We start from the raw sequence: 25,347 nt of genomic DNA on the forward strand, positions 1-25,347 counted from the left end.
ATTTGGACTTCACACCAAATAATTCTAGTGGAAATTCCCACTTGTCTTTGAACAGAGTTACCGTATGTGTCAGCTACGTTGATTGTATTCATGGTAAATATTTGCCTGAGAACTAACAAGAACGTAATGCAAGGTCCCATGTCCCATGTAATTCAAATGTATTTGTAGAAAGAAGTAATTAGAAAGAACTAAGAACTCTTCTCTGTTGTGTAATCTAGTAGATGTACTGTATGTGCAGAGTAAAGGCACTCAATGGGTGGCCTTTTCTTTATAGTCCCTTTAGTGGTTTAGAGAGTTCTTTTGGTCAACTTTTTGGTCAACAATTTGGGGGAGGTCCCAACCTTTAATTCTGAGGGAATGTGCCACATTGTCAAAACCCCTGGGCTCATGGTTGTCATATTTTTACCACAAGGGAAAATTCTTTTGGGTATTCATGTTAAATGAATTCAGTGACATGCCCATAGAAATGGAGCGATTCTAATCCCATTGACCCCTAAACCCCTTATTTCCAACTCAGCCAAGAACCAATGACCTATGAGCCTATTATACACTGCTGGTGCCCTGCATTTCAACAAAGCATGTTTGAAGTAAAACTGACAATGAAACTATGTGTGAGTCCGGAATATGTCTAAAGGCTATATACAACAAAATTCCATAGAAAAAACTAAAAAAATCCATCTTCTCATTAGTGGAAATTCCTCAACAATGCAAATTTGAACATGAGACTTATACTTTACAATGTAATTTCAATAGAAGTTATTGTCATTTGTACAAATTATTTTGTGTGTACAAATAAACATATTTTATTACAATACACACATTTAAAACCCATTATTTAAGTTGTTGTATTACAGTAAAGTTACATTAGACCCACCTGAGGCATTGCCTTTGCTCCCTGCACTGTTGGCTGAACTTGTTTTAGACGGCATGCTTGATCTTGTGATAGTTCATCAAATAGACAGTTCCAATCCTATAATAATAATAATAATTTGATTAACAAAATGAAGTAAAGTGACATGTACCCATGTTTTTAATAGCCCAGTGTAAACGTAGTTCCATTTCCTATGCACGTGGCGACATCTAGCGGTGAAACCGAATGCTATTTATCAATTCTGTACAGCATAGGACATTTGAATACAATACAACTTTATTGTCACTGTTACAGAAACATCGGAAATCCGATTCCTTGTTTAAAATATACAGGGTACCATTTTCTAATTGAGAAAAAAGAAAAATTATACATAGTTCCAGACAGATAGAAAGAAGTAGAACATATAAAATAAGAGTAAATATGTAAATATGAACATGCAATTTAATAAATATAAAATGAAGCGATTTAAAAGTAGATAGCATCATTAGCATTTATTGTGTATTTAATAATAAAATAATAAAGAATGTGTCATAATAAGCTGCTTAATAAGTGATACACAAATAAACAACTGGAAAAGTGTAAAGAAAAAATATTTAAAATAATAACTAAATATACAAATAAATACTAACTAAAGGGAAATAGAAATTAACAATAAATAAACACTTTCAAATAGATATAGACAAGTCAGCTAGATAGACTGGTCTAGAAAAACGTTAACTCACGTTAGCTACAGTGAATTGACGACGAGGGCTAGCTGGGCACAGAAAATTGATGTATCACCTTTAAACATGCTGTTAAAGGTAGAGGAGTGTTTCATTTTTAATATCTGACAGTCGTATAGAAAACGTAAATGTAAACTTCACCGGCTTTTGAAGCACCACGTATCCTCTTCACATTCAGCCCTTCATAGTTTTCGAAAATGTCTGCTTGGTTGCCAGCAGCAACAAGGAGGCGTTACCAAACTGACGGACAGTGTCAAGAACCAACCAGACCATGCAAATAAATGACGTCACAGTTGTAGTTTGTTTTTTGGAGTTGAAACAATTGCAGGTTGACAGCGAGCTCATTCTTCAAGTGCAATCGAACGTCAAAAGGTCAGTCATAAGATCATTGTGCATTTGTATATTTAATTATGACATATATTGAACTGGAGTTCTATGCTGTTTTTAACTGTATGTAACCTATGTTGTTGACATCATCAAATGAACTATGTAAATAATGGTATAGTCATTAAACATTAACACTCACCTGCTTGTTCAGGACTGTTCTAAATGAAATTAGTTTAACACCAAGTGTAGCAGTGCACTGCGTAAACCAAGGGTGTTCAAAGTGCGGCACGGGGGCCATTCTTGGGTTGTTGTTTTTTTATTGACCCTTGGCATAGTGTAAAACTAGAACTGATTATTAATTAGATGTGTTATTAGATGTAACACAGTTTTTGCACCTATAACACAAAGCTCAGGTAGCTTAGAATATATTGATCTACACTGGATTGGTTTTAGCAACAAAGCAACAAATTATACTATTTATATTTAGATATGCAGGAGTCAAATGACTTGTATGATGTGCATGAGACGGACACCCACTCTGCATGGGCCAATCATCAGCATCAATCCATTGAAGACATGGACAATGTGGAGTGTCTCAGACGGAAAATCAAATATTATTTCATGAACCCCTGCGAAAAGTATCACGCTCGTGGGAGAAAACCATGGAAACTTATCCTGCAGCTCGTCAAAATTGCCATAATCACTATCCAGGTAACTAACTCAGATGTAAATATAGACTTGTCCTCCATGCAGACATGTTTTTTTTTTCGTCTCAGTTGGTGTCGTTCGGTCTGAGCAACCAGATGGTTGTGACTTTTAAGGAAGAAAACCTGATGACATTCCAGCATCTCTTCTTAAAGGATTTTGTGGATGGGAGTATTGATACATATGCCGTTTACAGACAAGCAGATGTTTACGATCACATCAATTACATCATTGAACAGGTAGGTGAATACTGAAATGTAAGACTTCCTGACTAGAATTCATTGTTTTATTTAAGTTATACTTCCGGCTTCTTCCAAGTCTGTTAATCATTGATAGAGCTCCATTATAGTGGTCATGCCTTCAGTGCCAAAGTTACAACGTTGTCAAGAACTTTGGACATGTTCACTCATGTGATCAACTAACTCATTTAAAATCCTTTTGTGACTTTGTTCCAAATGTTCACTAGTACGGACGTCTGCATAACATCACAGTAGGAAACCATGAATATGAGAAACGTGGCTCTGTTTACACACCCCTATCAGTGTGTCAGGAGTTCTACAGGAATGGTACCATCTATCCTGGCAAAGACACCTTTGAAATTGATGCACATGTGGAAACGGGTATGCAGGATTATTACTTACAGGCAACAATTTCCGCATAAACTAACGTGATGGTGCTTTGTGGTGTGTGTGTGTCACACAGATTGCATTGACATTTATCCAATGAATCAGTCATCCCAAGATGTGCTTTCACATTTTGAGTTACACTTCAAAAGGTATGTAAGAAATTGCATTCCAGGTGATGCTTGTACATGTATAATGGGTGAATCTCACTTCATGATGTGTTTTTCCAGAATGCTTTCTGTCAAGATCAACTTCGTTCTCAAAGCCATCAATTTACAGACAGTCAGGCACCGAGAGTTGCCAGACTGCTACGACTTCAATGTCATTGTGTGTCACATGTGACTTCTTTCTATTTACATCACATATAGTATATAAATATTGGTTTTAAGACCTGTTGAGTGAATGTACACACACCGAAAACTGCTTAATATGACACCAAATATACAGTAAGAGCTGCACCGGGAATTGTGCCAAAAAGGTCCTATATAAACAACATATTCATTATGTGGTGCGGTGTATAATTGGACTGCACACAGCCAATTTGGTTGTGTTGGTGTACTTGATATAGTGGCCAGTGAGGATACAGCTCTTAGAGGATTCAATTGTCTGCTTCACAGATCACTTTCAACAACCAAGTGCACAGTGGAAGGATAAAAGTGGACCTGGAAAATGATGTAGAGATCAATGAATGCAGAGACTGGAAAGTAACAGGAGCTAGTATGTTTGCTGAGCTGGTCTTTATGAATGAATGAATGGTATTTTTTGGGTGAAACTCATGTTAATTTCTATGTTTTGTCAGCTGCTAAAAGCATATACCTGATGCTGATGTTTGACTGCCTCATCATCGTAACATGCATTATCTCCTCTGCTCTCTGTATGCGCTCGGTGTTCAATGGGATACAGTTGCAGTTTGTAAGTCAACTATATTCACAACTTACGTTTCTTAGCTATATTGGAATTAAATCTTGTTCACATTTTCTGACAGTGACCTTTTAAATGTACTGTATTTAATTTGGTTCTGAACAGAAGTACACACATTACTACAAGAACCATAACGGTAAAGATGCCCCCTGGTCCGACAAACTGGAGTTCATCAATGGCTGGTACATCCTGATAATTGCCAGTGACTCGTTAACCATCACTGGCTCTGTTCTCAAGATTGATATTCAGACAAAGGTAATGATCATGTAATCATTTGGGTACATTCTTATTTACCATATTTGACATCGGGTTTTCTTTTCCTTGTAGGTACTAACAAGTTATGATGTATGCAGCATATTCCTCGGTACGGGCACCATGTTTGTTTGGATTGGCGTCATCCGCTACATGGGCTACTTTCGCAAGTACAACGTAAGAATAGATGCTTATAATATAAAGTGGTGTGAAAAAGTATTTTCCCCCTTCCTGATTTCTTATTTTTGTCACACGTAAATGTTTCAGATCATCAACCAAATGTAAATATTAGTCAATGACAACAGAGCTCAACACCAAATACAGTTTTTTAATGAATTCGTGATGAAAAACCGAGGTTCCACTGTATCTACCGTATTTTCCCGGACTATAAATCACACTTTTTTTTTCATAGGTTGGCTGTTCCTGCGACTTATACTCCAGAGCGACTTATAAATGAAAAAACTGTTACATAAACACCTTTTCTGTTCATGTTTATATAACCATTGTGTTAGCATATCTTACAACTATTCAGCCTGTTCTCTATTATTTTATTGTTAGAACTTGCCTTCCAAGAGGACGTAATGTCTGTTTTGGTCAAGATAAATTACCTGCAAAAAATGTGACTTATGTATGTTTTTTTCTACCTAATTATGCATTTTTGGCCTTGTGCGACTTATAATTCAGAAAATACGGTAATTAGGTTATGCAGGTACAGTATACCTGATGGTGTGGCTGTGAGCGCATGCTTAATTTAGAGGGTAGATACATCTACCTTGGTTAGATACTACACAGGGGTGTAAATACTGAAAAACTGTAATATCTGTTAGCTGGTGGTGGTGTCGTAGATTTTCTGATTGGAAAAAAGTGCAGGTTGGATCTGATAAAGGGACAGCACCTTTAATGTAAAACTTGTGTAGTAGATTATTGTGTGTTCCTCATGTACTCTTTTCCAGATTCTCATCTTGACTCTCAGGGCAGCTTTCCCAAATGTTATCCGTTTCATCTGCTGCGCCGGAATAATCTACCTGAGTTACTGCTTTTGTGGTTGGATTGTCCTTGGCCCGTACCATGAGAAAGTAAGGCTGTTTGGATGAGCAAACCAAATTTTAGCCTCTAATGTTTTATTTTGTCATACATATTTAACAATATGCTGCTTTGATTTTGTTTCCTCTCAAAGTTCCGGACCTTGAACACAGTGTCTGAGTGTCTCTTCTCCTTGATCAATGGAGATGACATGTTCCCCACCTTTAAGAACATGAAGAAGAAGAGCAACCTGATTTGGATTTTTAGCAGAGTGTACCTCTATACTTTTGTCTCCCTTTTCATCTACATGATTCTCAGCCTATTCATCACAATCATCACCAACTCCTATCACATCATCAAGGTAGTATTTCTTGTAGTGATTCTCATTAAGAGTCAGAAGAAATAGTTCATCTTTCACACACATTTTTCTGTTGATGTCCGAACCTTTGCAGCAACAGCAGCAAAGTGGGATCCCAACATCAGAACTCCAACATTTCCTATCAGAGTGTAAAGATCTCCCAAACTCAGGAGCTTACAGGCTTGACAAGAACAGCTGCTTCTTGCACATCTGCATGAATAAGTAGGTTAAGTACACTGTTTATTTTCACCTAATAGTCCAATGTAATCATAGGTGTTTTCTCATTTTAGGTGCAGGGAACGCCATGAGAGGTTGACTTCGGAGACATAGTGTGTCCAGGTTGTTGGAATATTTGACTAAATGTCTGTACTCAAAACTGAAACCAGCTTAAATGTAACAAAAGGGGAGGGGTGAAGCATACAAAACATATTTAAGAGTCACATTGCATGCTAAGTACAACAAATTCATACATGAATCAGTCAGGTCTGCGCTTATATTGAAAGGCCTCTCTGCCTCTCACATCCCTCCTGACAGTTCATTGTGGCGTGCCCCACTGTTTGAGAGGCAATGGACTAAATGCATAGCACTTGAAAAGATTTTTCTTTTTTATAATTGGAAAATAAACAGCAGGGGACGAAAAATCAGCATAGAACCTTTAGTCAAGTGCGAGATTATTTCATGTGATTTTTGATATTTTCATTATAGTGCCTTATTGGTGTGTAAAAGAAGACTCCTCTAAAATCTTTTTTTTCCTCATACAGCATGTTGTTATAAATGCAAAGTTTTGCACATAAAGAATTTAATTAAGGTGGAAAACTGTAGCATGTCATTTATTTTTTGATGGCTTTTGAGACATCATGGGCATACAATTTTGTCTTACCACTTAGTCCCCTGTCAAAAAGTCTTAAAGAAGAAAAACACAAATCATTATTAATGGCAATGATGTGTGCAGTCATCCTTAAAAAATTCAGACAAAATTATTTCTATGACTGACAGTGTTAATGTAGTCTAAAGACAGCATGTGTCCCATTTACAGAATGGTTTGTATCTGTGGAAGCAGAGAACGTAGTTAGAAGGCAAGAATGTTCTTGGCTCACGAGGGACTTAGGGAGCATATAATTATTGTATCTTTTTCATTTTGGCCTTCTGAATGGCACAATAATAGAGAGGCACTACCAAAAATGCTGACATTGTAAAGAATCTGCCAGTTAGCAACACCTTTCAGTGTGGAAGATTTATATTGCTCATTATTCACACTCACGATGTTCTCAATATAAACTTACTGTGTTCAGTCTCCTCAATTGAGGAATACGTGGGATTAAAAATAATAAAAAATATTAAAATTAAAAAGACATTTGCAGTTCCATTTTGTATCCTAAAATTTAAAAAAAATGCAATGTAGTTCCAGTCCATCAGTCTGGTTTGGATTGAGTGACGTCAGATGGTGGCAGGACCCGCTGTTCCTCCATCCTATTTGACTGAGAACGCAAAATGAGACTAAAAAAATCCTCATCTGGGACAGTTGGTCCTCGTGTGGCCGAAGGTGGAGCAGCGCACCTCTGGTCATTCAGTCGGGAGCCCTTCAATAATACAGTAGAACAATTATTTATTGATTATTTATCGTTATTTAAAAAGTCTGACTTATAGAAGAGTTATAGTTTATCAGGGGTGCTCCAATCGATTGGCCACCCTGATTGGAACATCCCTAATTTTTTATTAATGTCTCAAAAATGTTATGATTATAGCACACATAAAATTTTTATATTGTCAATGATGTGACTAAATGGTCTCCTGATATTGGATTATGATTTGCTAGTAACTACAGCACTGAATGCATAAATAAGTAAAGATGTTTGTTTTGCTCACCTGGCACTTAACTAGCATGTCAAAAAAGACGTCATCCCCCTCAGGCTGCTCAGTGCTGGTCTCGATGCAGCTGTACAGGGAGGGTGTGTGAGCTGGGTCTGTACTGGAAATGGGGGCTGCCAGGAGCAAACAGAACAATCACACAAGTAAAAGGGGATCTCAAGAGTTTATCACAGTGATTTCTCCTCACCTTGAGCGGGGGCTTGGTTTTCGCTGGAGGTGGAGGGTGTACTGGGCTGGTTGCAGGTGCTGAGTCTCAAGCCAGGAAAATGGCTCAGGCTGACTCGTTGGTCGTCCAGACGACGGGCCTGGGAGCTGGCCAGCAGCTCCAGGAAATGACCAGGATCTTGCAATGGTGCTTCGCCCTCCAGTATAGCTAGACACAAAATCAGCAAAAGTATGCAACTGACAAAGATTCATCAAAGGGATTCTTCCAGTTGTCATCATACAAGAGGATGAACACAGGCAATATCAATGAGCTGATTCACAAAACTCACTCACAAAGCACTACTCCTTAGATACATTTACTTTTACTTTCCACAGCACAGACGCAACTCATGATTGCTGGCTTGGAAAGCGGGTATTCAAGACTCAAATTTTCAGGTTCCCGCAACAGGAATCTTGTATAGCGTGGAAAGCTACCACAACATTTAAAAAGTTAAGGGCAAGTCTAAATAGTCTGCATTCACACCATAATCAGGCAGGTTACTGATGGGATGCACCAACAAATTCTGAATGTCACCATTGTATACAGTTCAATTTGATATACGTAGAAGCAAACAGTTGGTGTATTCTATTATTATCTGATGTTATGTAAAGTTCAAGTATGGTGTGAGCACAGATGTACAAACACAGGGACAGACTTACATTTCCTTTCAGCTACAGGAGGGGTGGATGAGGGAGAGGAGCTGGCAGGCTGATGGCTCAAGCCATCTAAAAGAGAGCACCTTTGGTCATCCATTCTGTTGCCCTGGAAACGAGAGAGAAGGTCGAAAAAGCTATCCTCCCCAATTGTGTCATGCGGAGCTTGCTACAGGAAACAAAAACAAAAGGAAACAATTTCAGCAAACAGACTTGAATTTGTTTTTCCAAGCTTTCTCAGTTTACCATGTTCCAATAGTGTTAAATATTTAAGTGTAGGAAAACCATTCACAAGTTTAGTGTCTGCCTTTTAAGTTTCTTATTTCATCACTTAACTACACTGGTTGCCATGGAGATACATTTGCAAAGCCATCATGTCACTCCATGGAAAAGGTACCTTAGGTGACTTTGGTGGGTCCAAATCAGGCACTGAGTGGTCCGAGGCACTGTCATGCTGCTCTTTGGGAGATTTGTTGTTCTTCCACTTTTTACTTTTTAGTCGGTGAAAGAGGAACAGCTTCGTGGAAGCCTTGATGGTATTAGTTTTTGATGACCTGGAGAGTTGATCATCTTCCCAGTCCTGCAAATTTGAGATGTAACATCAAGGATATTAATAATGAATTAATAATAAATTTGCTTGTCAAAATTGTATCACATATCAATTATACACACTGGACGTACTGATGGATCCCCAATTGAATTCGGACTCAGGTCCAGGTTTTCTGCACTACCTTTCTTCTTTGGTGAAGACTTCAATCCTGTAACATATGTTCAAACAAATCCTATAGAAGTTGAAAAAAACAACTAACCATGACCACTAAGAGTATTACTGTATGTGTTTTCAGTCAAACATAAAAGGGACATTGTTCAGATAAATACAAGGAAAGCAAACTCAGCAGGACAAAGCAAAAAATATACATTTTTGTGAATTCAAATATTCGTGCAAAACGGGAAGAATAAAAATCACCAATACATATTTACCTGACATGTTGAGGTAACTCTGGTGGCTTACTGACAGTGCAGAACTATTAGTTCTGCTGAAGATATTAGAATAGATGTTGGACTTCAGGCCCACAACCAGCCGGAGGTCTGATAAATTCATCCGCGCGGTGGCCTCGCCACTTTTGTCTCCAGTCTAAAGCAGAAGCAACATCAATCATAAAGTTTGAATAATCATTGATAGAGAATATTATTATAATCAATACAGATGAATACCATACTGTGACATTAAATAAAAATAGAAGGTTGAATTCTCACGAGGCAAGAGCAAGTTTTTTTTTCTGAAACAGGAAAGCTTAGCACTTGCTACTGCTATTGAGTGTTATTCCCCCACCTACCGGTAGATGGGGATATTGTTGCCACACAGACTCAAGGGAAGGATACAGTAATCACTCACCTCTTTGGCAATTTCCAGATGTTTTTCAGCAAAGTGCATAGCTTGCTCATGGTTCCCCAGGGCAGTGTGGGCATTTCCTAGACTCCAGTAGGCCCTTCCTTCGCCGATTCTAGAAAAAAAGTACAGCGAAAAAATGAGATTACATAAGACAGGGATAGACCTTCATCAGCATTTTGACTGGGGAAAAATGATGTTGACATTCATTACTACTGTATGTGTTAAACATAATTTCTAATAAGTTATAAGAAATAAATCATACTTTTAAAAAATTCACCTATCACTGATTTAAATTGGTGTGGAACCAATTAATCCCGATAAATGAGAGATAACTATACTATAAAAAGGGCTGCATGTTGTTGATGGTGTTGGGTCTTACCTGTCGTTGAGGTCCTGAGCAATTACTAGATGTTTGAGGTGATAATCAATGGCTCTCTCATAGTCCTGGAGTAGTGTGTAGGTGTTACCCAGACTGTAACAGGCCTGGGCCTCCACTGCCTTGTCTTTTAGAAGCCTGGCCAGCTGCAGAGTCCTCCTGAGGGCAAACAAAAGGGGGAGACAAGGTCAAAGAATGTCTCGGTTGGGTGCAGGGGAATGACAGTTACCTGATTCCTAACCCCCTCCCCTTGTTGGCTTCTCCTTCAAGGAATTCCTTTACTAAATATTTCACATTTTTATCTAGCTGTGGTGAGTGGATGCCTGCATTGTGTTGTAGGATAAAACTGCCAGAACATCTCATTTTTAGGTCAAAAGAGTTATTCTTCAGCTGTTTTATTCACTTCAATGTGTAAATACTAGGTCTTCAACTGTGTCCACCAACATTTGCACATGTAGGATTGTAAATTGATATTAGGTTTTATGTAATATTAGGTCATATGTACCTGTGCTATAGAATATGCACTCTGTTAGAGAAAAATCAATAATAACTACACAGTGTCCCTGCAATTATTTTCAAAATGGAAAGACAACTAGAATGCTTGGTATGTTTATGATATGATATGAATACAAAAGGTTAACTTACTTATAATGACCAGCTGCCACTTCAAATTGGGTGAGGAATATATGAGCGTTACCAAGGTTACAGTGTGCCCTCCGCTCAGCAGACCTGTCCCCAAACTCTTTAGCAATGAGAAGGCGCTGACAAAGAAATATGCAACACATATAATAGTAAATATTACATTTTAAAAAAGCCAGCTTAAGATTCTGATGTAGTCAAAACAAGAAAGACATTCTTAACAATTCTAGTTGAACAAACACAATTATAGTGTTAAGCTCACCTTTTCATGTGCTGCTACAGCAGTTTCAAAGTCCCCTAGGAGATAATAGGTATTACCAAGATTCCCATAAGTGCGACCCTGGGCTGCACGATCCCCCAACTCCTTCACAACACACAGGTTGGCTCTAAAATAGCAACCAAGAAATGTTTATTTACAGCCTAGAATAGAAGGAAAGCATTTTAAAATGCCAAAAGTACTTCTATTTACTTGCCATATTATTCATTTGGTTTGTTGTAATAATAGCATACATCGACAAAAGAACACTGTGGGTGTATTACATTTAGTACTCAACTCTTGAATGCAAAACACAATAAGACAAAAAATAAATCATACAAATTTGGTATTTAAAAAAAGCAGGAAAACAAGATGGAAGAATCATGTTGATAAGGACATGGAAGCTCTCAGTATAAATAGACCACATATGTTTTAAGCATTAAATTGAATTGATTTCATTGAGTGTCCTGTATAAGGTTAACACTATGAATAGTCAGAAAATGCAGGGATTAAAAAAAGTAATTTGTATGAATGATAAATAGTAACAGACAGGGCGTTTTGCATCAGCATTATATTCATGTACTGATGTACTATAACCCTTCACTTTTACACAGTACACTGGCATTATTGCTCTGTGCTTCTGTTTATGAAACAAATAAGCTACGTTGGTACCAACTCACTCATAATACTGTGCAGCTTTCCTCAGGGCTATCCTTGCTTCCTCTGGAAAGTCTCCCGGTTCCGTCCCCGACCAACAGATGCTTTTGCCTTTGGCGTGGTAAACGTTCCCAAAATTATACAGCGCTCGGGCTTGCCCAACCTACAACATGCACACCAGATTTTCACTGATGGAAACCACAATGACCAGTGTAGTAATTACATACTTAAAATACACTGAAAATAAGACCTGCTGATATGCAGCAAACTATTTGTGAGGCTGGTGCTTCAATGTAACACAGCTGTAGCATACAGTAATCCCTCGTTTATCGCGGTTTATAACCGTTGCAGGAGTTTGGGCAGTTGTCATGAATCAGTCCTGGACTGGCTGCATGAAAGGTAGCAATGTATACCACGGAGGGGCAACAGCTGTATTAATGCCCACCCCTCGTTTGAATAGTTGGAATAGTTTACATATTCAATTTGGCTTTTGATTAGTGTACACATGGGAGTTAACTGTGCAGTAAAATAAATAAATGTTAAGAAATAATACAACCCACCTTATCACACGTAGCTCTGGTGATGTCTAAATGTCTTTGGCAACAAACCACTGCTTCATTGTATCGTCCTAAAAGCTTTAACGTATTCCCAAGGTTGCCACTGGCTTTGGCCTCACCAAGTTCATCACCAATCGTCCTAAACAGAACAACCCAACCATTAATTAATTAATAATGTGATTGAAAAACATTTTTACTCTTTAGTTGTCTATAAATAGTGAGACAAAGAAATTTACAGCTAAACCAGAAATGCTACAACCGTTAGATCATCCTAAATTTAAAGATATCTTCACAAACCTTTTTCCCCCAGTGTCCTTTCTGAAAATTCTAACAAGGATCAATTATAACACTGAGCTGTTAAGACGGTGGAACTTCCAACCTGGTAAGTGTGAGATCATGCCGATGGTACTCCAAGGCTTTGTTATATTCCTGCAGGTGAAAGTAAGCATTGCCAAGCTGGCTGTAGATGGCGCTAAGGATTTGGAGGTCCTCAGTTCCAACCTGGATGGCCGACTCAAAGAAAGACACGCCAGCACGATAATTACCGGCCTTACAGAGTCGTTCACCTTCCAGGGCCAGGTCCAGACATGAGGACTCCATCCTACAAGGAAGCAAGACACATATTAAGAATTTAGAATGAGGTCCATTGTATTTCTGAAGGTCTGAAGCTTGTAAAAGATCTCACTGCAGACTTGAAATATCAGCGTTAAGTCGTCATTCATTTATTCATTTTCAAGGTCAGTTGACTTTGGATGAGAGGAGAGACACACCCTTGGTGGATCGCCTGCTGGACGTCATTAGGTCTATTCTAGTGTGGCTTCAGCCCCCCTAAAATATTCCCAAGCCGCCCTGCAATTATAGTTGATTTTTTTTCATGTAAGAAATGAGTATAGGCATGAATAAACTAAAAAGAATATGAGTTCAATGTGTCAAATAAATAACAGTCCTACAAGTTACTATTATTTAATTAAAATTATCCCAAGTGGCCAGGAGGGAAGCTGCGTGTTATTGCTTCTCTGTATAGCAAAGGTTAGCCTTCTGAAGTTGGCGTATATTCCTTTTATCAGAAGAGGACTTTAGTGGCATGTTTTCACATCGTCAAATACAATGTTGCTGTCAGTAATTGTTAATTGTACTTTACCCATGTTCACAAAATACAATATTGTAGATGGTTATTTCAGCTTTACCTTAGACAGCAAATGTGAGAAACTGAAATTTCACAGCAGCAACACAGTGAAGAGTTGTAGCACACACGGACAACCTAATGACACCCCCGATCACCAGTCAATCATGTGACAAACAAATATATATACATGGTTTTGAACTCTGAGATAATACTACCACTTCCACAAGTATTACTGGTTGTCGGTCTTCTAGCCATTAATTTCTTATATCCTTATCCTATGTTCAGAGTAGCAGGGAAAACTGAACTTGGGGTGAGAGGTAGCAGGACAGCTAGTATATACAGGGCAATGGTGAAAGGGGTCAAAAGACTGGGAATTGAGCCAGGGCCAGTACATGAAAAGGTATGTGAAGCATCTCACACTTGTCAGCACTATTCTATGGCATTAGAAGCAACGCTTTTGTGTACACAATAAACAATAGTCAGCAGGACATCATAGTTTCCCCAACGAGAAAATATGCCTGTGCCCCAATCTACAAATAACATGAAATATCTTTATTTTGCAACACTGGCTTAACTCACTTGGGCATGGAGTTCACTAGAACATGACAGGCTGCGTCTGGAATCCATCATGGACAACATCATGGAGCTTGGGGGGTTATTAAAACACCTTGCACTCTATTTTTTGTTTGAGTATGCCCCACTGATGCTCAATAGGGTTTTGGTACATCACCTTTACTCTCAGCTTCCTTAGCAAGGCAGTGTCTTTTGGGTCCCTATGTTGGAAAAATACCCTGCGGCTTGGTTTCCGAAGTGAGGGTATTATGCTCTGCTTCAGTAGGTCACAATAAATGTTGGCATCTATGTTTCCCTCAACGAACTGTGCACTCATGCAGCTCAGTAACACTTGTCTTTGTGCTCCTCAACAGGTTGTTGCCACACAAGCTTGAGATCTGAACCAAATAATAATATCTTGGTCTCATTAGACTACAGGACATTGTACCTACGATTCACGTCCTTAGTCTGATTGTCTTCAGCAAACTGCAGGGTTTCTTGTGCATCAGCTTTAGAAGAGGCTTCCTGCTTAGATGACAGCCAAGCAGACCAATCTGATGCAGAGAGCAATATACTGTATGATCCCCCCCACTCCTTCAAACTGTGCTGCAAAGCTGGCAGCACTGAATTTGATTACCATATGTTTTATTTTGGGAACACAACCTCTGGATATGACGCTGAGCGGGTGCACTGAACTGTTTTGTTTTCCGGGTGTTTGTAATCTTCTCGTTATTTGCCTTGATGTGCCATGCTGAACTTTCAGTGACCAGTATGAGCAAGTGAGAAAGTGATAACACACCAGCTCCCCCTTCACACCTGACACCTTAGCTCACTCACAAGTCACATGACACCACGGAGGAAAAATGGCTAATTGGGCACAGTTAGTACAATTAAACATACCAAGGGTGCACTCAGTTTTGTTGCCAATGGTTTAGACATTAATGGTTGTGTGTTGACTTATTTTGAGGAGTCAGCAAATTCACACTTGTCCAAGCTGTGCACTCAGTACATTGTGTCAAAATGATATTCTTTAGTGTTATCCCATCAAAAGATAAAGATCAGAGAGGTGTACTCACTTTTGTGCCATATGGTAAATTCCTATGATAAACACCCACAATCTTCATATCAACTTATTCTGTAAACATTAATTAATTTGAATACATATAAACTAACCATCATTATGCAGACATTTGCCAGATTCATGCATTACTCAGTCACTCTCATACCTGTTGCTTCTTCCCATTCTGATGCACTTAAGGCAGTCTGACACGACGGACATTTCAAGCTTCTTGATCACTCTTTGAAGCAAGTACAGCTTTTTCAACACAACACCCTTTGCCTTCACTTCCTTCATGTGCATACACATAACGCAGCCAGAGTGTCCCAATGTCATACAGAGAACAAAAACAAAGCGCCCATAAATCAGCTGCCGCAGTCCTCAATGGAGGTCCGCTAACCTGCGGTAACAGCAAAACAAAAGGACTTAATCCGCTCAGTGTTCACAGTCCAGTGCCAGGCCAGGATTCTGTTATGTAGTCAAACGCAGATTATTAGCAGGTTGTTAGTAAGCAGAAATTATAAACAGAGGCCCGCTCAGCAACTGTGCCGTGAATAGGTTACAGTTCTCGAACACTTAGTAAGCGGTAACAAGCATCTCTAAGCCAAACAGTGACTTGTGTCACTTCCAATTAAGTCAGATCTCAGTGGTAATTATAGCGACTTTAAATGGCTCCAGTCAACCCTAAGGCTCAACACTCCATGAAATAATCATTCAGCCGCTGATGTCCTGGGACGAGGGGCTAGAAATGCTTCAGTGTTCACACATAATTGATCTACACAATGTTAATTTCGATATAAATACATTAGGGGATTGTAATCCATTAATTTAAGTAATTAAGGCTGAGATATGTGCATATAATCCTGTCACTAACACATACACAAGGGGTGTCCAAACCACACAAAAACATAACCAGCATTTTGCACTTACACCACTGGCAGCAACTATCTTGATTATCATCTTGCTCTACAGGTTAGTCTGCAATTGCACAGAGAGAATGGAATTCACCAAGGCTAAACTTTGCCAAGGAGTTCTGAGGCTTGTCTGGGCTTGTGTGCAATACCATACTGCAAAAATATGTTTCATAATATGTTAACTATGTGACAATAACCACCCACTGTAATCAGGTGTAATCAATAAATCAATAGCTATATAGCATTGTACTGCCAAAAAAAATAAACTTGTATGTGTGCATTTTTGCTGTCATTATATTTGTCCAACTAAAGGTACCTATAGTTGTGCCAGGCATTAAAATCAACAAGAAATTGAAAAAACAAAAGTGGTCGAAACCATTTGGCTGCTTAAACCCACACCACATTGAGTCAGTGGTGTGTGTGCACCAACCAAATAAAACCCCAAACTTTTAACAAAAATGCTATTGTACAGTAGTCTTGTGACATTACTACAAAAAACTAATTTGAATATACTCCAATTTCAACATCATACATTTTGGTGATGACAGACCTATTGCAAAATGTGTTGGCTTTCAAATGTTTCTGGTATGATGTCACTCAATGACGGTGGTTTCCAGCCAAAAACTCCAGCTGGCTTTTTCCATTGATGATTTGATCATCATATTAAATTCTTAAAATAAAAAAGCATCGTACAAATTTAGAAATACATATACACAGTTACATATAAGTTATATATATTTCAAGACAAAAATGCATTTCAGCTTTGTGATAAATGTGAAATGCTATTAGAACATTATTTTTGTCCATAATATTACAAATTTATTCTTGGAAAATTGTGACTTTTTGCCATTTGATTAGGACTTTTTCTGTAAATATTTGGACTTTATTCTCATACAATTATGGCTGTTTTTTCCCCATTCCTGCTGGTGTTTTTTTTCCAACTACTTCAACTTTCCTCTAATAATTGTCTTCTCATAATTATGAATTCATTCCCATAATATTTTGACTTCATTCTCAAAATATAGCTAGCTATAGCTAGCTTATAGCAGCTAATGTTATGACTTCATGGAAAAAGAAAAAATAAATTTCAAGGAAAAAAGCAGTCATGCTACCCCTGATGCATAAGTGACTGACGTGACACAAGCCTGCACAGCGCTGTCTTGTCAAATGCACCGTACGTTATGAGACAAGTTCACCAAGGAACTTTACATACAAACAGAAATAGAGAAGAGTTGGAGAAAACCTAATAAAGTGGAGGCAGTGTGACCAACGCAACACACGCAATTGTGTTACAATGTATGCCAATTGTATTTGAATGAGGCACAGTTCAGCTCCTCTTTGACTGCCACCTGCAAAGTCCCCCTAAGGAGAGAAGTTCGCTGTGTGTGACTGGCCAATCACAGGGCATCAAGAACTAATAAATAATGAGCATTTTCTTTAAATACGGATAATGACAAAACGTATTAAACTCATACTCGTCTGGCAAAAATGCATTTTCCATAGTAGATAATCGTTCAGAACGACTCATCCCTATTGAGAAGCCAAAAACCACTTCCGCACAAAATGGGAGGAGAGCTTTTTTTTCCACTCTATCATGTCGGACATGCCATGGTTGACTTCATGCAGTTTTAAGTTAACCTAATGACTAAAATACCTTAAAATAAGACATCTTTGCCATGGAAGAGGTAATCTGGAAAATACATGTGTGACAGAATAATCAAGAGCCCTTCCAAATCTATCAAACAATTATTTTTTATGTTTGCTAGGAAAAATCCCAGTAAAGAGGATTGGGTGTTTGTATATGAATCAATAGGTGATCACAATCTGCATGATAGAAGTATGCTGTGCATCGAGGAAAGCTAGTTCCGCAAATACCCGAATTAAAACCCAAAACAAAACAAAGTTGCATTGAAGTTAAAATTAAACACGTTAAAGTGGCATTTTTAACCGTAAGTCTTTCCATGTGAACACACCCGGACAACGCCTAACCCAATACAGTAAATGATGTAGTAAAGAACTTTTTTTTTCCTTCTAAATGGAAAAACGCGAGGCAAGTGATTTCGAGAGAAAACTGAGACACATTTACCACTGTGGGCAGCAGCTTTGTAATTACTGCTTTGAATACGCACAACTTTATTAGTACTGACAGTATTGAACATCGTATAATCCACAATGACCGTCTCAGAATTACATTAGCTTCTCTTAAAAAACTAAGCTAAATAAGGGACAACAACAATTTCGTCCTCAGCATTCTGAGTAAAGCATGACTCGCTAATGACGTCGTCTAATGCTGAAAATTAGTCACACATAATCACACTCATGCCATCACATGTCTACTGTTTGACTGGAAATGATAGCATAGTGAATAAAAATCATTTTAACTTAAAACACAAGCCACAAAGTGTTTCTGAAGGGTCAACTAACGGCACTTGAGTGGGTCACCTCCACATAACAGAAGGGGCAGCATTTTATATGTAACTCAGTGCTAAAAGGCTAACTTACCTCCAACTGAAATGAGAGAGAACGCCAAAAAACTTAACTAAGAGTGTCTTTACCTTTTTGTGATTCCGAAGCGTAGTTTTTCTTTCTTTCTCTCTTTCTTTCTCCAGGTGTTTACAGTGGGATATATCCGTCCATCAGGGAGGAAGACGATTCCGTTGGCTCGGGAAGCAGAAGTTGGGAAGGACACTCCTCCCACCCCCAAAAATCTGCTTCTAATTTAGAGCACTCCATTGCTGCCTTCAGGGGCCATCGGAAATGTCACAACTATAGAAGCCAGCATAACAAGGTACTTCGCAACAAAACAAACAACGACTTAGCTGCGTTACAACCAGTCTAACATTTACCAATGTTCTTAAATGATTCATACAAATCCTTGAACAAATATTGCCGTGAGAGCTACTATGTTGTTTTTTTTTTAAAGAAAGGTATAGTCCTCTGCCGCCCCCTGCAGTGTGTTTGCATCAAAAGAGCCTCCTAACATAGATTGGAGTTTTTATTTGACGAATTAAAGGAAACATACCATTGTTGTTCAATGGAAAGTTGTATTTTTATTTTTTAAAATTATTAAGTTATTTTTTTAATATATTAATTAATTATTCAAAATAAAAGCCCTGGTGCTATAGTGGTACACATTGCTGTCTTTCATGCAAATGAGATGGGTTTGATTCCCAACCCCCTGCTGTTGTCCTCAAAAGACTCCTACAACTCTTCAAAACAAAAACAATGCAGTGAGTGTCTCACTCTTGCTGTGGAGTTCTCTAGGATGAGGATGAGGCATTGGGTCTTCTGTCTGGAATCTTGCCAAGTGCAGTGGTGTGAGGCGTCCCGGTCGCCTGATTGGGTCTCCTGGTGGTGTCCTTGGGTGGCTGGGACCACAATGGATTGAGTTCTTCTTGCTCTCTTCCAGTTAGAGTTGGGGAAAAAGGACATTGGGCTGGCTATCATGAATTTAGGTCTCCCTCATTGATCATAGGTAATATTTAAAAATAAAATTGTCTTGAATGAAAACAATAAAACCAAGGAACCACTGCTGACAGATGTTAGTTTTAAATCCAAACTTTAATTACTTATCACTCCATACAGCTGAGTCAGGTTTCATTACATGGTGATTTTATCACCCACTGTTGTGAGCCCTATAGTACGCTTTTTTTGTCCATGGAAATAATACCCTTATCACTGGCCATTTAAACTGTAGTGTATCGAGCAGGCCCAGGGCAGGAGCGGAAAGGCGATGGTCCACTTGGGAAATCAGACAGGAATGTTGGTTTGCGGGTGGGTGAGATTTCCGTCACTGCTTGCCGTTTCTTGCGGTCATGCTTCTTATAGTGAAAGTCAAAGGGTGGACGTAGGGCCAGAGGGCCTCCTATCTCTTCAGAAGATGATTCAAAATGTCCAGTGGATGAAGGTTGAATTAAAAAACCTTCTTCAGACTCACTAGAAGATGAGGAAGATGTGGTTGGGGAATTAGATGAAGGTTCCAAGGGACGAGGGAGAATCTGTGTAGGGTCAACCGGTGCTGGTTCAGTTTCAAGATGTGGTGTGGGGTCTGAATGAGTAGGCGGCTGATCTTTTTCTGGGTAATGGAATGGAGGCAGTGTTGGGATATTGGGGTGCAAGGGGAGGTCATGACCTTGTGGCTCAACTGGGCGTGGGGCATCCACATTCTGAGGAGGGACAGAAAACATTAGAGTTTCTAGCGCATAATCTAGCTCCCATCTATAGACCTAGGGGATCTGGATGTGGCATTATGTTACTACTTGGGTGAGTCAGAGTCAAGTCACAAAATTATTTAACACTCTACCGTATAATCTGCCGCATGCCATCATGTCTGCTCATACTGCTCATACTTGGAAGCAATCATGACACTATGGGTTACTAATTAAAAAAGACGATTGTTTCAATCACACCATTCCAATGCAAGAAGAACCACTCTCCTTTAAAGGTAATTACTGTATTTTGCATTGAAACATGTATTTGCAATCACTGTGATGACAAATGTTGCCCACAGTATTCAGACTCAGTAGAGGGGAACAGAATTGGGAGTTTAAAAAGTTTATTTGTCAAACACACACAGAAAGGAACTAAAATTTGTTTCCCATTTATTCCCTCCTTGTGAGTCCACTAAATTGCTTTTTGTATTTTTGATATAAATCAACCAATCTCTGAGATGCAATATGAAATATCAAATACACAACTCAATGCTGTGAAATGTGCCTTTGTTGCTTCTGTACCTGTATTTTGAACATCTCACAGGACACTTGAACGTCTGGATGATCATGAATGTCTCCATGTACAGAACCCGTACAAAAGCCTGCAGTCTGGTGGAAAGAGAAAATGCCAGATTGAATTCATTCTCTGGAGAATGAATGGCTCGTAATCACAAAAATGTTGCAGTTGAGCGCAAAACACATAAATAACGCCAGGACTCTTGTCAGCTACTCTTATTACAACCTTAGTGGTGAGGAATAATAGTTTCTGGAGAAATGGTCAATACCTTATTTCTTCATGTAGTGGCCATGGGTGCTGATGGATGCACTCAGCAGCAGAGAATGCCAGGTGTGTCAATTATGTTTTTTTTAAGGAGGTGGATTTATTTATACAAATGTTTAATTATAAATTATTATCATTATCTTGACATATAAAATAAATTAAATGTTGACTCCTTGAAGCAGTTTTTTTTTTGTGCAAACCTCAGTGTCCGAAGCAAGTGTTAACCGCTGACAGGTGCCTTTGTCTGTCACTCCCTCTGGGCACTCTTGGACTGTATATTCTACAAATCTGGCTTTTACTGGCAGAGTCTGAAATATACAACCAAAAAACATGCATGAGAGAAAAGCAGTAATACACAGTACAGTAATACAGTAATAGGTATAATTTAGCTTCCTGCTAGGTATACGCCAAATCTCAAAAGCACACTTCACTGAGTCCACTCAGTTTCTTCTTACATACTCAGTAATTGCGAGGCCAACAAAACACAAAGCCAATTGCTGTGTAATAAAATTTGCCAAGGAACTACAGTATGTCTCATGAGAAGTTAATAAATGCATAAATAGTCGTACTTGTTCTGCAGCCCTGGTGATCTGCTTCACTCCGAGCCCTGCACCCAGAGTGGACTGCCTTTTATAAGACGCCAGCATGACCTGAGCAGCTTTCACAGCTTGTGGACTGTCAACAGGAAGAAGGATTGGGCAGGTCGGACAAGTCTGTTGCAGTTTCTCTGGGGGGTCTGCATGGAAAGGTGTAAACAATACTTTAATATTACATGCATGTTAGACCAACTTAAACTTAAATGATGATAATGTGTACATTAAAATGTGTCTGAAGTATACAGAGGTAAATGCATTTGCAAGGAAATGTACAGTATTTTGATCCTTTACTACAAATTCAGTATTCATATTTTATCAAGTCTTGGATTATTTAGTCATAGATCATCATTGCAAGAGAGGAGTCTGCAGGATAAAATGAAAGTCTTAATGAATGCCAGTGTTAAACTAATCTGTTACCTGGCACAAGAGTGCAGTCATAACTGTACAGGTAGGAGTAGCCTTCTGGTGTGTGCAGGATGGTAGTGTTGCAGTTACCGGAGATTTGCTGAAAATGCAAAACAAGAGTTTAGAATTGCCTCTAAACGTTCGACTATATGTTTCAGGTAAGACTTGATTGATACTGAAAGGCACGGATGTCACGGAAGTGCAGTCTGGGGGCCATTTGCAATCCATTTTACCAGAATAAAGTCAAAATATTAAGAGAAAAAAGTATAAAACCATGAAACATTGTAATATGAGACATAATTTTAGTAGTACAAAGTTGAATATTATGAGAAACAAACAAGACAATGAATGAATTTGCAATTGATTTGAACAGATCCTTTAACATGCTCAAGGATACTTTAGTTGTGTGTCTTCTAAATACAAAAGTTAAAAGAAAGATTAAGAAAAATAGAACAACATGCTTAAGGATACGCTATCGATGTTTCTTCTTCGACCATTCTTCCGATCTATTTAGTTCTCGGGCAAGTCTGATGTTGACGAACCAAAATAATGTTTTTAATAAATTATTGGGACCACCTGCATATGGAAAGTTGGCGCAGGCACAAACAACCTATGTAGGCTCCATACCAGGAAATGTACAGTACTTTGGTCACATGACTCATATGCTTGGCACGTTGCCTGGAGTTCATAGGGCTCAATATACGTAGCTGTCTCATTAGCCGATGAAAACAAGGCACCGTATACCTCTAAAGAGAAAGTTAATGTATACTGTACATGTGTATTTGATAATTGAATCAATACTATGTAGGAGGAGGGGTACTATGAGCTATGTTGGTTTCTTAATGATACACAAAAACTATACCTGTACACAACACATTTCATGTGTGTTTGCAGATGTGTGTGTCTCTTACTGTTTCCATGAATGGCCTGATATGACAGCGCTTCCATGGTTTTGGACTGCCTACGTGACACTTGGTCTCCAGGACATCCAGGTCCAGGTAATACACATTGCCTGCTGGGCCCTGACATGCACAATGCAAACACAAGTAAAAAGGAAGAGGACAGTAAACATTACAGAGTAAGTTAATGTTCATGAGTAGAATGGCAGCAATCCAGACTTGTGTCGTGTTTGTTGTACGTAGATCACATGTAAGGGTATCACAGTGTGTCAACACCTTCATAGATGCAATGACTGCAGCTCCGGGCATGAACTTCAACATAATCTAGCCGTCAACAGTTATGATGTTCAGAGTGTACCGAGTGTGTTAAGTCATGTAAATAATGGATCATCTCTGTGTGAATGCTGATAATCAAGCACAATCAAATACGAAAATATCACTAAGCATTAGTTGGTGACATTCCAACAAAGTCCTACACAGAGTGCCCGGAGAAAACCATTGCACGCATGTGGAGAACATTCAAACTCCACACAGAGATGCCCCAACGGAGATTGAGACCCTCAACCTCCTGACATTGACTAACTACTCGGTCAGCCTGTTTATATTTCTGCAGCCCTGTAATGGGCTGGGGACCAGTCCAGGGTGTGCTCCGCCTCTCGCCAGATGTTAGCTTGAATAGGCTATAGCCCAGTCAAAATATTAATGAGGACTAGCTGTATAGATACTGGATGGTTTCTATTTCTGGGCAACCTTACAATCATGTTATGGCTTAGTGACAAACTTTCTAAACATCCAATCAGATTGCTCCTTCCGCCCTCTGTGTGTATGCTAGAAGCCTCGCCTCCACCCACCAAAACAAAGAGACTGTATGACTGACAAAAGGGCTCACTCTGTTCATGCCATTGCTCTATGGAACAAACACGCCAGGGTGCAGAAACCAATGTGTAAGTGAACTCGCTTCCTGTCTGTTTGAAGGCGGAAAACGAGGAAAATAGACACTCATGCACATGGCAATATATCAAGGCCAGCAAAATGATCAAGTTAATTTTCATTTATTGTGTACTCTTACCATTTACAAAGGGATTTTCAGATTAACCACTTCATTGAACATATTAAAAACAAAATACATTACAGCAGTAATGTAAAAGTCTTACTTCTTTCGTTTATGTACCTTGTGCATGTCAATTAAAAGAACAAACAAACATGAATTGTAGTAAATAAATAATCATTTTGTACCCATTCAGTGAAATTACATAATCTGATTATCTCTCATGGTGCACTCATGCTGGCGCACAGTGGTTTGGAATCACTAGATTACAGTAAGCCTCAGGTGATTTATGCTGCCAAGTAGGCCTATTAGTCCCCACTCACCTGAGCGTGTAGGTGGACGTTGGCAATGCGGTTGAGGGCAAATTTATACCCATCGGCGCGATCCTCGTTGATGTAAGTGGCAGCTAGACGAGATAGTTTCTCCACTGCTTTGTCATTGCAGGGAATTGGAGCAAGTTCAAGGGGAGCCAGTGCTAACCCATCGCCGTTCACACATAGCATGGAGCTGAAAAACAGTAATAATGTGTAAAAGGATGTGTGCATCGTGGCAGAGGTTCCCACAGGAGCAAAGGGAGGAAGTTCAGTGAAAGTGAAGTTTGTTCTCTTCTGTTTGTCCTCACTCTGGTCAGTGACTTTTGGAATCAAAATAGGGAGGGATGTCGAAATAATTCCAAGGCCAAAGTTTATTTGTGAATGAACACTGGCACCTATTTGAAATGGTGAAAAAAGAAACAAAAAATATTTTCAAAATATATAGGTGAAGGATTTAAATTTCTTTAAAAATGCATGTTTTTGTTTTGCTCAGTCACACAGTGTGACCCTTTGATCATCCACAAACTCATTTTTTGTCTGTAGTGCAGTGAGCACATGATGTTGCTGCAATATGTATAACCGACCAATAGGGGTCACTGTATGTCTAATCTGCTTCAACGAGGGCACTGAAAAAGGATGTCGGTTCACCAGGCAAAACTGGGTTAATGAGTCACTGGTGTCAGGGTAATTACCCCCATGTAGGATAAAACATGTATATGCATATAAGCACAGGCTGAACAATCAGATTGGTTGCACCAAACTCTGCATAATCTAATAAAGGTTTGTTGGATGTGCGCCCTTAGTATTTGCCTAAATTGCATAATTGGCCAGTGGGATGATATTCACAACTCACTAACATATGCACACTAGAGCTCTGTTCAACAATCACCAACCATCCTCAACTTTCTATGCATTATAAACCGGAATAAAAACTGCTCAACAATGATATTGGTATTGAAAATATTGTAAATCTCCAGTTGTGTGTGATTACTAACCATGATTGTTTGGACAACAGACACTAAAATTGAACTGCTCAT

General features: G+C 38.9%; 4 protein-coding genes across 8 annotated transcripts in view; 1 reads left to right on the forward strand and 3 right to left on the reverse strand.

Moving 5' to 3' along the window:
• Positions 1-1,809, reverse strand: part of dnai3 (dynein axonemal intermediate chain 3) — a 14,613-nt gene extending 12,804 nt beyond the window's left edge. For both annotated transcript variants that reach the window (XR_009129875.1, XM_058073514.1), the window contains exons 1-2: positions 1,735-1,809; positions 875-970 (exon numbers count right to left, since the gene is read on the reverse strand). Coding sequence is in view for 1 of the 2 variants with exons in the window: in XM_058073514.1 (XP_057929497.1) it covers positions 875-929 (55 nt within the window). In the remaining variant the exon portion in view is untranslated. The remainder of the gene's footprint in view (positions 1-874; positions 971-1,734) is intronic.
• Positions 1,408-7,112, forward strand: mcoln3b (mucolipin TRP cation channel 3b). Its single transcript, XM_058073520.1, has 14 exons — positions 1,408-1,965; positions 2,408-2,631; positions 2,697-2,864; positions 3,092-3,245; positions 3,328-3,400; positions 3,479-3,575; positions 3,866-3,965; positions 4,048-4,160; positions 4,275-4,424; positions 4,497-4,598; positions 5,375-5,497; positions 5,599-5,805; positions 5,897-6,024; positions 6,093-7,112. Exons 2-14 carry the CDS (start codon positions 2,410-2,412, stop codon positions 6,130-6,132), a joined length of 1,677 nt encoding a protein of 558 aa, XP_057929503.1. The 5' UTR covers positions 1,408-1,965; positions 2,408-2,409; the 3' UTR covers positions 6,133-7,112.
• LOC131129713 (G-protein-signaling modulator 2-like) lies at positions 5,812-18,853 on the reverse strand. Of its 4 annotated transcripts, none has more exons than XM_058073519.1 (15): positions 18,612-18,853; positions 12,787-13,008; positions 12,411-12,546; positions 11,874-12,013; positions 11,200-11,323; positions 10,944-11,059; positions 10,302-10,457; positions 9,926-10,034; positions 9,511-9,664; positions 9,202-9,287; positions 8,927-9,109; positions 8,536-8,698; positions 7,859-8,044; positions 7,669-7,784; positions 5,812-7,382 (listed from the first exon to the last, which is right to left on the reverse strand). In XM_058073519.1, the coding sequence occupies exons 2-15, from the start codon at positions 13,005-13,007 to the stop codon at positions 7,215-7,217; spliced, it is 2,058 nt and encodes a 685-aa protein (XP_057929502.1). In that variant the 5' UTR covers position 13,008; positions 18,612-18,853; the 3' UTR covers positions 5,812-7,214. The 4 variants fall into 4 exon arrangements, with proteins under 4 accessions (XP_057929502.1, XP_057929501.1, XP_057929499.1 ...); XM_058073518.1 differs by lacking the exon at positions 18,612-18,853 and adding an exon at positions 15,312-15,712 and having other exon boundaries at positions 8,536-8,638; XM_058073516.1 differs by lacking the exon at positions 18,612-18,853 and adding an exon at positions 15,312-15,710.
• Positions 18,854-19,598: 745 nt separating this feature from the next.
• On the reverse strand, positions 19,599-24,620 carry si:ch211-262h13.5 (uncharacterized protein LOC571127 homolog). The gene is made up of 7 exons (XM_058073341.1): positions 24,320-24,620; positions 22,961-23,071; positions 22,062-22,149; positions 21,618-21,784; positions 21,249-21,356; positions 20,790-20,876; positions 19,599-20,222 (listed from the first exon to the last, which is right to left on the reverse strand). The coding sequence occupies exons 1-7, from the start codon at positions 24,539-24,541 to the stop codon at positions 19,743-19,745; spliced, it is 1,263 nt and encodes a 420-aa protein (XP_057929324.1). The 5' UTR covers positions 24,542-24,620; the 3' UTR covers positions 19,599-19,742.
• Between the last annotated feature and the right edge of the window lie 727 nt (positions 24,621-25,347).

This window comes from Doryrhamphus excisus, chromosome 5 (genome assembly GCF_030265055.1).
Source record: "Doryrhamphus excisus isolate RoL2022-K1 chromosome 5, RoL_Dexc_1.0, whole genome shotgun sequence".
Lineage (NCBI taxonomy): Eukaryota > Metazoa > Chordata > Actinopteri > Syngnathiformes > Syngnathidae > Doryrhamphus > Doryrhamphus excisus.

Coding starts and splice junctions, on each gene's coding strand:
- si:ch211-262h13.5 (XM_058073341.1), bottom strand. CDS start 24,541: ATGCACACATCCTTTTACACATTATTACTGTTTTTCAGCTCCATGCTA. Junction 22,150..22,960: donor TCAGGCCATTCATGGAAACA/GTAAGAGACACA, acceptor TTGCATTTTCAG/CAAATCTCCGGTAACTGCAA. Junction 21,357..21,617: donor TCACCAGGGCTGCAGAACAA/GTACGACTATTT, acceptor TGTATATTTCAG/ACTCTGCCAGTAAAAGCCAG.
- LOC131129713 (XM_058073516.1), bottom strand. CDS start 15,478: ATGACATTGGGACACTCTGGCTGCGTTATGTGTATGCACATGAAGGAA. Junction 7,785..7,858: donor AAACCAAGCCCCCGCTCAAG/GTGAGGAGAAAT, acceptor TGCTCCTGGCAG/CCCCCATTTCCAGTACAGAC. Junction 7,383..7,668: donor ACATGCTAGTTAAGTGCCAG/GTGAGCAAAACA, acceptor GTATTATTGAAG/GGCTCCCGACTGAATGACCA.
- mcoln3b (XM_058073520.1), top strand. CDS start 2,410: ATGCAGGAGTCAAATGACTTGTATGATGTGCATGAGACGGACACCCAC. Junction 2,632..2,696: donor TTGCCATAATCACTATCCAG/GTAACTAACTCA, acceptor TTTTCGTCTCAG/TTGGTGTCGTTCGGTCTGAG. Junction 4,599..5,374: donor GCTACTTTCGCAAGTACAAC/GTAAGAATAGAT, acceptor ACTCTTTTCCAG/ATTCTCATCTTGACTCTCAG.